Source organism: Onychomys torridus, chromosome 11, assembly GCF_903995425.1.
Source record: "Onychomys torridus chromosome 11, mOncTor1.1, whole genome shotgun sequence".
NCBI lineage: Eukaryota > Metazoa > Chordata > Mammalia > Rodentia > Cricetidae > Onychomys > Onychomys torridus.
This window is the reverse complement of record NC_050453.1, coordinates 28,262,962-28,276,058: the sequence shown is the minus strand read 5'-3', so window position 1 is coordinate 28,276,058 and position 13,097 is coordinate 28,262,962. Positions and strand designations below refer to the sequence as shown.

At 46.8% G+C, this 13,097-nt stretch overlaps 1 protein-coding gene across 1 annotated transcript in view; it reads left to right on the top strand.

The window, feature by feature from the left end:
- Positions 1 to 8,227, top strand: part of Ildr2 (immunoglobulin like domain containing receptor 2) — a 75,525-nt gene extending 67,298 nt beyond the window's left edge. Inside the window, exons 10-12 of the mRNA XM_036202690.1 lie at positions 4,117 to 4,330; positions 5,245 to 5,920; positions 7,205 to 8,227. Of these exons, the coding sequence (XP_036058583.1) occupies positions 4,117 to 4,330; positions 5,245 to 5,920; positions 7,205 to 7,240 (926 nt within the window). The 3' untranslated portion in view covers positions 7,241 to 8,227. The remainder of the gene's footprint in view (positions 1 to 4,116; positions 4,331 to 5,244; positions 5,921 to 7,204) is intronic.
- The last annotated feature ends 4,870 nt before the right edge of the window (positions 8,228 to 13,097 follow it).

Below are 13,097 nucleotides of genomic sequence, written 5' to 3'. Positions count from 1 at the left end.
GGTATAGAAGGGCCTCTGTGGGAAGGACAGGACAGTGACATGTGGTTTATGTCATGTCTGCCTGTGGGGCAGTTGGTCTTGATCGCTGTGGTTTTGTGATCCTGGGTTTAAAATGTTTCATTAGAACAGTCCCCTTACAACCCCCTTTAAGTAATACTCAAAATAGTCACTTAAGATATGGGATGGCTCAGTCAGTAAACTCATTGCTTGAGCAAGTGTGAGGACCCATGCTCAGGATCCCCAGCACCCATGTAAATGCTGGGCCAACAGATCACATCTGAGCTGGCAGAGAGAAGCCAATCCCTGGAGCTCAAGGGGCACCCATTCTAGCCTGTCAGTGAACTCCAGGTTCAGTAAAAGACCCTTTCTCAAAAAATAAGGTGGAGAGGATCAAGGAAGGTACTATGCCAATCTCTTGCATTTATGTAGAGGAGCACCCTCACCCCCCCCCACATCTGCACAGACATACACATACACACATACACACACACACACACACACACACACACACACACACCCGAGACGTGAATATTCACTATCAGTGATCTCCAGCCTGAAGGGCCCCAGTATGGAACAACCACGTGCTGACTTACCACCTGGAGGCTGCAATGACAATGGAAGAAACTCTGGTAAATGATCTAGGAAAAAGAGGCTGGAATTCCTCTGAGGTGCCCAACCACGGAGATGGTGGGGTGAGCAAGGAGGCTGTGCCTTTTGTCAAAGAACGTGTTAATTACTAAGTCTGTTGGTGGCAGGGCCCCAACCCTTAGCTTATCCACAGCCCTTGGAGACTGAAGCTGATGCTGCTGAGTCTTTAGAGTGGGTTCCAAATTACCATCTATCACGGGAGGCAGAGCAGGGCAGTTCTGACTTGGATGGGCTAATTATCAAGAGGATGCTGGCAAGCCTGGCAGTGAGGTCACCAGACACTCTCTTTGAACCCTCTTCTTCTTGGAACCAACAACAGACTTGATGGAGCTGTTGGGAAAACAGTCCCAGACTAGAGGAACTTTATTCAGATTAAGGACAACATATTCCACCCAGTTTACAATTCTAAATTCATCTTGTCTGTTGCAGCCATTGCTGCGTCCTCCCACCAAACCGACTATAAAAAGACCATCTCCAGATTGGAATGTCAGGAATGCAGATGTCACAGCACTTGACAAGCTCTTGTACCGGTGTTGTCATGGATCTCTGTAAGGGGACAGAGACAGAGATCCTAGATCCAGGAGAAGCTGGGGCAAGAAACCTACCAGTGTCATGGCTTGGAGGAAAAGTTAATAACTAGGATCAAAAGTAAAGAATGGACTTGAGTATGTGTGATGTTTCTGTGCTTGACTACCTGATCCAAATGATGTTCTAAAACTAGCTGGTCTCAATGTAGTGGAATCTTAGAGTTGAAAGGGATCTTAGAGACGGTACATGTCAACCTGTGCAGTGTTCAGATGAGGTAGCAGAGCGCTCGGGAGTATAGTAGTGGAATTTGAAGAACTTAGGTGGTCCCCAATCTTGTGACTTATGTACAAAAACTTTTGAGCTAAGCCGACTGGCCTCCTATCTCAGATACATATTGAGACTATGGTGGTTGAATGTTGAGACCTTGAAGTGATTGCTGACTCCACCTCCTTTACAGAGGAGGAAATGATCCAGGAAGAGAAAATCACCAGTGTCAAGAATAGAACCCAGATCACCTAGTGCCTCCAGATTGGCAGTGGAACAACTGTGTGGAATGAGTCCGAATATAGATCACTTTAGAGGTTGGTTCTATCCTGAAGAACAGAGAAAGCCCTAGAGCAGATCATGGAATGGTCAGTGTAGAACATCTCATTATAAAATAGATATCTTGGTTTCACAGACTTGTAAGACTTGGGAGTGTGAGGTCCAGGTTCACGAATTTGTTGGACACTGTGATTCTCCTTTGTGTTATCCTTCTAAGTGGTAGTCACATTTTTGGAATGTCTAGAGCAGGAGTCCGCAAACAGTATCTCCTGGGCACAGGAGTATCAATTTCTGTTTTTTAAAAAGTTTTATTGGAACACAGCCAGGCTAGTTCACTTATGTATCTTCTATAACTTCTTGTTGAATGGCAGAACTGAATGGTTATAACCAGTGTGGCTCATAAAGCCTAACATTCCCTGCTTAGTACTTTACAGAAAATGTTGGTGTACCCCTGTCCTAAACTGCCATTATTAGATGTCTGTCAAAGGGTATGTTGATGTTAGTGTTCACCTTGGCAGAAGTTTTAGCGTGACACATAACCTGGACAGCTTGTTACTCTGAGTGGCCAAGCGGTGATAGTACTTACCACCTGCAGAAATGAAAATGTCAAGTATTCGCTGAAAATTAGAGAAAGTTCTGAACCCACAATATTGTTTTGCATTGATCTCAAGTGTGTTTTAAAGCGTGTGTGTGTGTGTGTACTAGGACATTGGGATTCATGGAAATTGTGAGGGAATGTTCTAGATTTTAACCAATAGTCTATGAGCTGTTTCCTTTTGAAAGAGACGTAAGGGCTGGAGAGATGGCTCGGAGGATAAGATGCTTGATGTACAGGTGTAAGGGCCTCAGTTTGCATCCATGTAAAAAGCTGGACATGGTTGCAGTTTCCAGTAACCCCAGCTCTGTATGGGGCAGAGACAAGAGGATGATTAGGGCTTGCTGACCACCAGCCTAGCTCCAAATTTAATGTGAGAATAAGGTGAACACACCAAGTCCTCCGGCTTCCAGATGCATACACATAGGCATGCACCAGACCACCAGACAGACAGAAACAGACACACACACAGACACACACACACACAGACACACACACACACACACACACACACACACACACACACACACACTAGACACAATTTCTTAAAGAGGAATATAAGTTTAAATTTTTATTATAATTGAAAACCCAATGATCCCTCGTGTAAATTGCTATTCCTGTGTTTTTTGTAAAAACAAGATGGGGAGGTCCTGCTGTTGTACAAAATCCCTCTGCTCCTCCCAGGATCACTGAGGGTGGTGGTAAAGCAGAGGGAACCCAAGATACACATTTCTGCGTTCCCACATCTAATCTTGGCTTACCTTTCACTCGGCAACAAGGTCTTAAACTAGTAAATGTTGTTTTTAATAATATTTTTGAAGTCTCAATGAAAAGATTTAGAAAACAAATGGATCCAGTTACATTGCAAATAGGTTCACTAGATTTGTTTTTTAAGTAAAATGAAATCCAGTACATTTCTAAGTTCTATAAATAATCAAATTTCCTGGTTTTTTTTTTTTCAGCCCAGATCATAATTCTGGTCCTAGTCCATAAACACTTCTGCACAAAGCTACTTAGGAAATAACAAAACTGTGACTAGGCATCTTTCTTACATTTTTAAGACTGGGACCAGAGTTCAAGCTACAGCTCAGTGGACATAAAAGCAAAGTCCATCCTCCTTATCTCCAAACTTCTAGCCTGGCCACTCACCACTGCATAAACCTAGAATACTTTGGTAGGGAGGGGAACAGACCTTAGAAGTGGGCAGGATATTTTAGGCTCCTACATGAGCATTGTCTAAAAAGTGAGCGTATTGAAACCAGATGTTAACATACTCTTGACCTTGACTTTGTGCTCTTTGGGGAACAGAATGGTGGAAATTGAGCAGAATAGTATGTATGGTGATGGTACTAAAGCCCCTTTCTTGGGACTGGGCCAGCAGTCGGGAAGATGCAATGATTGATGGCTTTTTCCCCCCTCTTTGTCTCTTTTGGCCCAACGTGGCTGGGATCATTGAAGTTCATCACAGAAATTATATAGGACAGAGAAAAACATTTGAACAAGGGCCAGCTGCAGACAGCCTGAGTTCTGGGAAGCCTGCCTTAGGTGGAACAAAGACAATTGTCTCTCTGTTCTGAGAACAGCACGCTGGAAGCCTCCCTCTCTGTAAGCAAGTTGGGGTTGAGCTGGAGTCCATTCCTGCTGAGCTAGGAACACAGATACCACCCCTGCAATCTACAGCACACACTGGTCAGGACCAAGGCCCTCAGGCAGGAGTTTCTGGAGTATCCAATCTTAGCCCTTAACAGCATTCCCTTCCTAACATGTAGAAAACTCTGTGATGGCTGCTTTTGTCCCTGCAGATAACAACACCATCTCAGAACTCAGCTCCCTGCATGATGATGACAGCAATTTCCGCCAGTCCTTCCACCAGATGCGGAGCAAGCAGTTTCCTATGTCTGGGGACTTGGAGAGCAACCCTGACTACTGGTCAGGTGTCATGGGAGGCAACAGCGGGAATAACCGGGGACCAGCCCTGGAGTATAACAAAGAGGACCGTGAGAGCTTCAGGCACAGGTAATGGCTGTCAGTGGGCAGGGGCCATCATGTGTCTGTTCTAGTTTATTCCACCACATCTCTTTCTAAGGTCTATGGAATATCTCCTACATATGTTACACCCTTGTGACATCATGTGTGAGAAGTAATCACGTAAGGCTTGTTGAAATGTGTGTCTTCAGCCCCTTAATGAACATGGACATTGCTTTCTCCCTATGTTTTTATTCTATAACCTTTAAAGATTCCCACCCACCATCTCCATTGTCCTCATCGTTTGTCATGCATCGTATTAACATCCTAGTAATTAATCCTTATCCTTCTAAAAAGCAGCTACTGTTAATGTCCCTATTTTAAGGCAAGGCAACACCAAGTTCCAGATGCTAAGGCATTTTCCCTGGGGTGATAAGCCAAGCCCAATCAACATTTAACAATGTGTACCACAGCTTCCTCCTTAACTGGCATCATCACCCATCATCTGCCCTCAAAAAGATAGTGACCTCACCTAACTTTTACGCACTGCCGAGGTCTCTGTGGCTTCCTGATTTAATAGGTAACTTGGTCTTTGGCTCTGAGGGAGGGACAGCCCTCTCCTTGTCACCAGATATCCCAGTCTGTCACCAGATATCACCAGGCTGTGAGGATGGGTGGAGTGTGTGACTGCCAACCAAGGGTCTCATCATGATCAGAAGGTGATCTGTTTCAGCACCACAGAGATCACAAGCTATTTCTAGGTACACAACTCAATTCTGATCGTTCACACAAACTCGTGAAAGAGCTTAGGTTGCTCTTGCTGGACAAGCGGCATGAAAAATGCCGAGGTGACTCATCCCGCTGGGTGGAGGGCAGAGGCTGGGCCTCTGGAACGCGGCGGGGGTTGTCTTGCAAGATCCCCTCCCCGCAAACGCAGTAACCAGTGACCATCTCTCTGCCCGCAGCCAGCCGCGCTCCAAATCCGAGATGCTGTCGCGGAAGAACTTCGCCACGGGCGTGCCGGCCGTGTCGATGGACGAGCTGGCGGCCTTCGCAGACTCCTACGGCCAGCGGTCGCGACGCGCCAACGGCAACAGCCACGAGGCGCGGGCCGGGAGCCGCTTCGAGCGCTCCGAGTCGCGGGCCCACGGCCCCTTCTACCAGGACGGCTCTCTGGACGAGTACTACGGGCGCGGCCGCAGTCGCGAGCCGCCGGGCGACGGGGATCGCGGCTGGGCTTACAGTCCCGCACGTCGCCGGCCGCCCGAGGAGGCTCCGCTGCCGCGCCTGGTGAGCCGGACCCCGGGCACCGCGCCCAAGTACGACCACTCGTACCTGAGCAGCGTGCTGGAGCGCCAGGGGCGAGCCGAGAGCACCAGCCGCGGTGGCAGCCTGGAGACGCCGTCCAAGCTGGGTGCGCAGCTCGGCCCGCGCAGCGCCTCCTACTACGCCTGGTCGCCGCCCGCCACTTACAAGGCCGGGGCCAGCGAGGGCGAAGACGAGGACGACGCGGCGGATGAGGATGCGCTGCCACCCTACAGCGAGCTGGAGCTGAGCCGGGCCCCGTCCTACCGCGGCCGCGACCTGCCCTTCCACAGCAACTCGGAAAAGAGGAGGAAAAAGGAGCCTGCCAAGAAAACTGTGAGGGTGCACCCCGAATCCTCCTGAGCTGGGTCGGGGATGGGGGGTGGGGGGTTGCAGGGCCCCTGGTGGGAAATACGGGGTTGGAGGCCCAGGAGAGCCACCAAGTCATCAACCTCACTTTATCCAGGGTCAGATGGAGGAAGTAAGGGTGGGACCCCTCAAGAGACAACAACAGCAATAAAACTTATTTGTGTAGAGTAGATAATGGGTAGACTATTGTAGGAAAGACCCTCAAAATCGTCCCCGCTGGCCTTTACCTGGGTTTTTGTGGTCTGCGTGCAAAATATTCAATGCATGCTTATGTGGGCATTCCTCTCTGCCAAAGAGCACACATCTCAGAGACACTAACAAAAGACAACTTACCTGCTTCCTCCTGACTTTGGGTGTATGCAGAGCACAGTACCTTGCATATGTGAAGGAAACCTTTGCCTTCACTCAGATTTCTTGTTAATGGACTTACATAGACTTTACTGCTTTTTCTGTAAATGCAAGAGCAGTCTGCTCTTCCTTCAGCCCCTGAAAGTGAGCTGTGGACTCCAGAAACATTGGGGAAGAGTCACATGTCCACAGTGGGGCGCCAAAGAACTTCTGACCCCCATCCCTTCACACACACACACCCCCCACACACACACCCCACACACTATGTCCTTTGGCTATCACTTTCCATGTCCAAGAATTTCTGTTCATCAGGTAACCTGCCTGCTCGACATTTTGTTTCCTCCCTTCCAAGCTGGGCTGCCTGCCTACCTACCTGCCTTTCCTTTCAGTGGCACTCAAACCCAGGGCCTTGCCCATTCTAGACAAGCACTCTACCACTAAGCTATACCCTCAGCTCTGGGTATTTTTTGAATATGCAATATGGAGAGAAGGACAATGAAGAGGAAAAAGATGTTTGGCATTATTATTATTTTCTCCCAAGCTACTGTCTTTTGCTATTCTTGAACTATAGAAATGCCATGACCAAGGTACCATGAGGGAGGAAGAAGCTTTCAGGTGATTTCAGGTTAACGGTACACCACCACTCAGTATTGTAGAGTTCTGACCATCATTATCCTTCAGACAATAGAAAGTTATTCTTTGGCCATGGGGCCCACTTCCATCTGATGTATATTGGCGTTAGCCTTTTCTGGGCTTTGGAATAATCGTCACATGTCTAACAAAGCCCTGAGTCAAGGTGCGCTTGGTTTTGAGCAGGTTCTCAACTCTCCCAGTTATCATAAGTGGTATCTGGTGCTCTATCAGCCTGTGGTTTAATATGGGGCTCTTTGTGCTTTTCCCTAGAGTGACTTTCCAACCAGAATGTCCCTTGTGGTCTGATGGTGTCAAGACACAACTCTGGATCATTAGAAATCAGATGCAGACTATGGAGATGAGACACAAAGCTGAGAGCCAGCAAGCCTAGGACCTTCTCTGGCCAGCAACCACCTTGGAAGATTTGTTGATCTCTGCTTTGGTGACGGACAGGAGGCATCCTTGAAGGAGGCTGATTTCAAACCCTGGTGCCCAATCTATCTTGAGAAACTTACCAAGAAGACAATGATGTGTGAGAACGTACCACATCATAACCCACGGGGTCTATCTTGCCTCACCCACATTTCCTTAGCAGAATCAAGACTCTGTGTCCAGTTCTGAAACAGGTAGCTTTGGACCCCTGACCTCTAGAAATTACCCATGCTTGTGGTATGTTTTTCTACAAGTGCTGTTCTGTGCTTAGAGACAGAAGAATTTATTACTACTGTTAAAAGACCTTCTGCTCACAAGAGAGATAACTTCAAGGTAAAATATACCTTTTATCCCCATCACCTGCAGGCATTGGTCAATGAGATCGTTATGCTAAAATCAGAAGGCCTTTGGTGAGCTTAATGGCAGTGACCTCCTGGGCAATCACAGAAATGGCTTCAATTTGCTGCTCTGACTCACAAGTCTTAAGTGGCTGGGACAAACAGGATAGCATTTTGAAAAGCTGTCTAAGTGGTCTCTTTTTCCATTCGGGGGACGTAAGCTGCTTCTCATCTTTCTGTTGTGCACAGTGACATCCAAGCCTTGAACTCCTAAGCCTCTCTCTCTTCCTCTCCTCTCTTCTCCTGAACTTTTCAGGGAGGGGCTGGTGCGTCTGAGGGTGTCCCACTCCACTCTGCAGTGTGACTAACTTGTCATCAGGTGCCTTTGACAGATGTTCAAAACACACACTTGGAAGAGGGCGAGAAAAGAAAGCAGTGAGGAGAAATGGAGAAGAATTTAAGAGGAAAATAATATGCAGTCTCTTTGGATCTTGAATGTGGGTTGTTTTCCCCACAAACACACTCAGATTTTTTTTTTTTTTTTTTTTTTTTTTTTTTGCATCTGTACTTCATTTAAGGATTATTTCTACCACCCTGATTCTGCCACTGCAGGGCACCAGGGATGTGGTGTCCACCCCTCTTGGCCTCCCTGACCTGCCACTGTAGATGCTTTGGAGAGAAGAAAGGCACCACTTTCTCAGCAAGAAACACTTCCTCTTCCTACCCTTGCAAAAGTAATTGGTTTTGCCTAAATCCCAAATTGAGAAGGCTCTGGACTTTGTAATGTTCGTAAACTGCCAAAGCAACCATGAACTCTTCCTTCTCATTATTCCTGTGCATGGAGTTTGTCCTCTCGGACCCTATCAAATGTATCCTCCATGGTGAGAGAAGAGCCTGGTCACTGTTGTCATTGTATGTGACAGTTTCACTAACTCAGCACAGACTCAGAAGAGCATCTAGCCATGACCAACAAGAGAACTGCCTAGCTGAGCCGAGTCCAAACTGAGGATTCCCACTTGAGAGGAGAAGTTTGGTACTCCTATGTGTGTGCTCATTCACCATCGAGGATAAACCTCTCGCATGTCAGAATGTTTGGCCCTGAATCAGTTCCTCACTCACCTTTCACTTTCCTTGACCGACTTCAGCCTGCATTATTGTGGGGAGACACGTGATTGGGTGAAATGACTGGGGGAAGATGATGCTCGCTATCCCATAATCCAGCCGTAATCTATTCTCTTACCGGTCTATGTATAGCCTCTGAAGAAGGTTGGTCAGAATTTCCTCAAGACTTTTCCAGGGTCACCTGCCTGGAATTCCAAAGGTTGTTCTGCTAGTATCCATTATTCTTCACAACATTTCTAAAAAAGGTCTCATGTGTGTGATGTAAGAAGCTGCTGGGTGAGGGTTTGAGGGATAAGCTGATATCATTGCTTGGGGGAGAACTGGCCTGCCAGAGGATGCCACAGTTACTTTGGCCTGCCCTAGATAGAACAGGAAGATACTTCAGTCCAGCGCTGGCACTTCCAAGGGCTGGAAGACAAAAGCCATAACCCTGGTGCTGAGTTTTAGACTTGCTAATGTCCCTGGCCTCAGAAAGCCTTGGTCTGGTCTGTCTGTTTGGGCTCTAAATCAATATGGCAGAAACATCACTTCTTAATCACCAGCTTTTGATTTCAACTTGCTCAGGCACTTCTGAAGAATATTGGATAGCTGCAGTAGCTATTGTTACACTGAGCACTGTGTCAGGCTTCTTACCACCAAAGAGCCCCATAGCACAGGCTACGGAGACCATATAGATTGCTTTGGAAAGCCAGGGGCATGTGTGAGCTTAGTGAAAGCTGAGGGGGGCAATAGGAAAAACATGTTAGAATTGGAAACATAAAGTTCCAAAGGCAAGAAGACTATAGGCAGACAAAAAAAAATCAATGTAAAGATGATAACAGGCTTTTAAAATGACTGGGAAGGGGGCTCAGATTGCTCTTTGTAGGACTGCATGAATCATTTGAGTTTCCAGACCTTCAGTAGAGAGAGAAAGCAGTCGTTTCTGGGTGTGTGGATAAGAGATAATGCTCCATGGACAAGGCAAAGCTGGCTGTCCTTGGTTCCCATCGACTTTTCTTTACACACCCCAATAGTCTGTCCTGCATAGGAAGTGCCTATACATATTAGTTCCTTTCCTGTGTTCCTAGGGCATAAAGTAAGTTTGGTATAAGATGTGATCTCCATCCACTTGAGTCCCTACAATTTAATAAGGAAGCTGAGACATGCCCAAGAAAGGATAAGAATATTTTATGCATATGAAAGGAAATAGTGCTATGGATAAATTATAATAAACCCAGAGATTTAAATTTTTTAAAACTTAAATGGGAATATTTTGATATTTAAGTGTTGTTGTTTGTCCATCCATCCCGTTTTTTTAGGACAGGCGCAGTGATCTGCAAAGCCAGGCTGTGAAAATCTAAACTGAGAAGAGGTGAAGGAGAACGGAGAGGGATGAGTGACAGAGGCCCTGGAGGGCTGGAGCTCCTGTCTTTGCCTGTGAGTCACAGCTGAGTCAGGGACAGGCTGGAGGAGGGAGCTCGGAAGCAGGTGGCAGGAGGTGTCCTGTGGTGCTCAGAGTTCTTCTCTGGGCCAGGTGTAGACTCATTAGGAGACTGAGGATAGTATTCATTTCTCCCACCCAAGCATGCCTTGGGGAGCTCAGCATCTGCTCCTCCAGGCCAGCTTTGAGTGCAGGACTTGCACTAATGTAAGAAATTTCACATGGCATTTCACCCCCTTTCTTATGCACTTGGTGTAAGGCTGGGCACACCAGGGTGAGCAGAGGCTGGCACTACATATAAAAATCTGGTTAGATCTTAAGCAGTCTTTGAGAGGAAAAAGAGTAACAGACGCTGCTTTAGTTCATCCACTCCCCACCCCTTTTTAAATAGATGGATAAACCATCACTCCCATAAATGAAGGCACAAACCTATCTGATCTTTGGATTCCCAATCTTTAGGCCTTTCCTGTTGGATCTGTTTTCCAAAATTGCCTGGCCATAAGAAGAATTGCTTGAATTAGCACAGGACCTTGAGTTTGGTTCCCAGCACCGTTTGGTTCCCAGCATCCTCACAATGGCTCACAACTGTCTGTAACTCCAACTCCAGGAGACCCAGTGATCTCTTAGGGCATCTGGAAGCACTATACTCACACGATGCACTCACATGTAGGCAAAATACTTATAACATAAAAATACATTTTTAAAAATTAAGTAAGGGGGGGCTGGAGAGATGGCTCTGTGGCTAAGAGTACTGGCTGCTCTTCCAGAGGATCCACATTCATCTCAGCATATGGTGCCTCCCTGCTCCAGTTCCAGGGGAACCAATGCCCTCTTCTGGCCTTTGCAGGTACTGCACACATGTGGTGCACAGACACACATGCAGGCAAAATACACACATAAAAAAGGAGTTTAAAAATACTTGGTCAAATAAATCACTTGCCTGGAGGGCTGGGAATGTGACATGGGTTGGTAGTGCTTAGATAGTATGCACAAAGCCCTGGGTTCAATCCTGAACGCTGCACAAACTAGGGGGAAGTGACAACATTTGGGAGATAGAGGCAGGAGATTAGCAGTTCAAGGTCATCCTCAACTACATAGTGAGTTCAAGGCCGGCTTGAGCCACATGATACTCGGTCTTCAAGATCCAAACAATAATAAATCAAAACCACAAGGATTACTTGACTGCCACTGTCAAGAAGTGTTGTTGGACTGTGCCTTGGAGAATAGATGGGTGGATCTGGAGTAAAGATTTGGACTCTGGACATGTAATTTCAGAGAGCCTTGTGGTAGATACCTTTGGGCAGTGTCACACCAAATCAGACCTCTGGTGCACCCCTAACTGCTGGCTGTAAGTATTGTTTGGGCTATGGATTATTTTATTCAAATATCAAGGTGAGGTACCTCTGACTCCTTTGAGACTGGTACTGTGAGGCACCCAGCAGTCTGGCTGTGACACTGGAGACTGGCTCACCACCGCCCAGCTGAAAGGAAACGTTTAAAGGGAGAGGGTTGGGAGCCCTCTCCAGGAGCCTGCTTGATATGTTCCAACTCCCAGAATAGTGATGTGTTGTGACAGGCTCAGATCAGACAACAGGAATTACAGGTAATTTTCTTATTCCCTTGATGCCATCCTGAATAAAACTTAGATCGTGAATAGTAAGAAAGGAGCCATCAGGGAAAATGGCAAATGTAAATCATTTTTAAAGGGTACAAATTAACAGCCTTGCTAATAACATAACTTTCATTTTAGGACCGAAAGCAGGTGGAGGAAAAAAATGATAAAATGTACAACATTCTCTCTTCCAAAGTCAGGTTTAATTGCTGCCAGGATCTTATGGGAGTTTAGAAGTGATGTGCAGAGTTTAGAAATCATCCATAGAAGGTCTAAGGTCCTAGAAGCAAAATAGTGCCTAGTTTTCCCTGCCAGTGCCCTACCTCCTAGTTACGTGGGATGATCACTGCAGCTCAGAGGCCCCCGTTAGCATCAAAGCTGAGTAGAGAGAGGCTGAGCTGCTTTCTTAAGCAGCGGCCTGAGGTTAGCATTGCTGGGGTGGTAAAGTCAGTTTTTAATGCTTATGTGCATTACATTTGTGATACATTCTGTTTACTGACCAGTTCCACAAGCATTCTCTCATTTGTTCTCACAGCAAACCCTGTGATAGAGGCAGGTTAGATGTTCTCCCATCGTACCGAGTGTGGAGCTGAGGCTGGATATGCCAAGTGACTCGCCTATTGCCTAAAAGGCGTTTAGCGTCTTTAGATGGCCTTCCGACTGTCTAGGGTTCTTTCAGATCCCTGCAGTCACAGGCCCAGACTCCGGTTTTATTCTCTTCACAACTGGATGTGTGGTGAGGAGAAGCCACGGAGACAGGCATTTGCTGCTTCATCTGGGCACATGATGTTCCTAGAAGCCTGCCCTGAGAGAGAGGTGTCTTGGCTGGAGAAGGTTCCTTCTCAGCACCATGCTGTGAGGGGGATGCGGGGAAGGCTTTGACAAATGTGTCGCAACTTTCTGGATTCTTCTCAAAGAGGAATTTCTAAGCCAAGCTACAGGTTCACCCAGGGTCAGAATTGCAGAGTTGTGAGCAGGAACCGTGGTCTTCAATATATATATATATATTAATATATATTAATAGAGGTAGAACTGAGGATCCAGATCTAGAGTGAGACGAAGGTGAGGGGAAAGTTGTAGCAGTTGAGCTGGAAGTCTGGTTAGAGTTTTGGGTGGGGCTAACTGGACAGGGGGATCAATGTGGTCTGACTCCTTGTATCCAAAAGGCTGAGAAAGATGCCCAGAGCTTCTCTCCCGCACGTTTATTAACAGAGGTGTTACACTACTCCGTGAGAAATT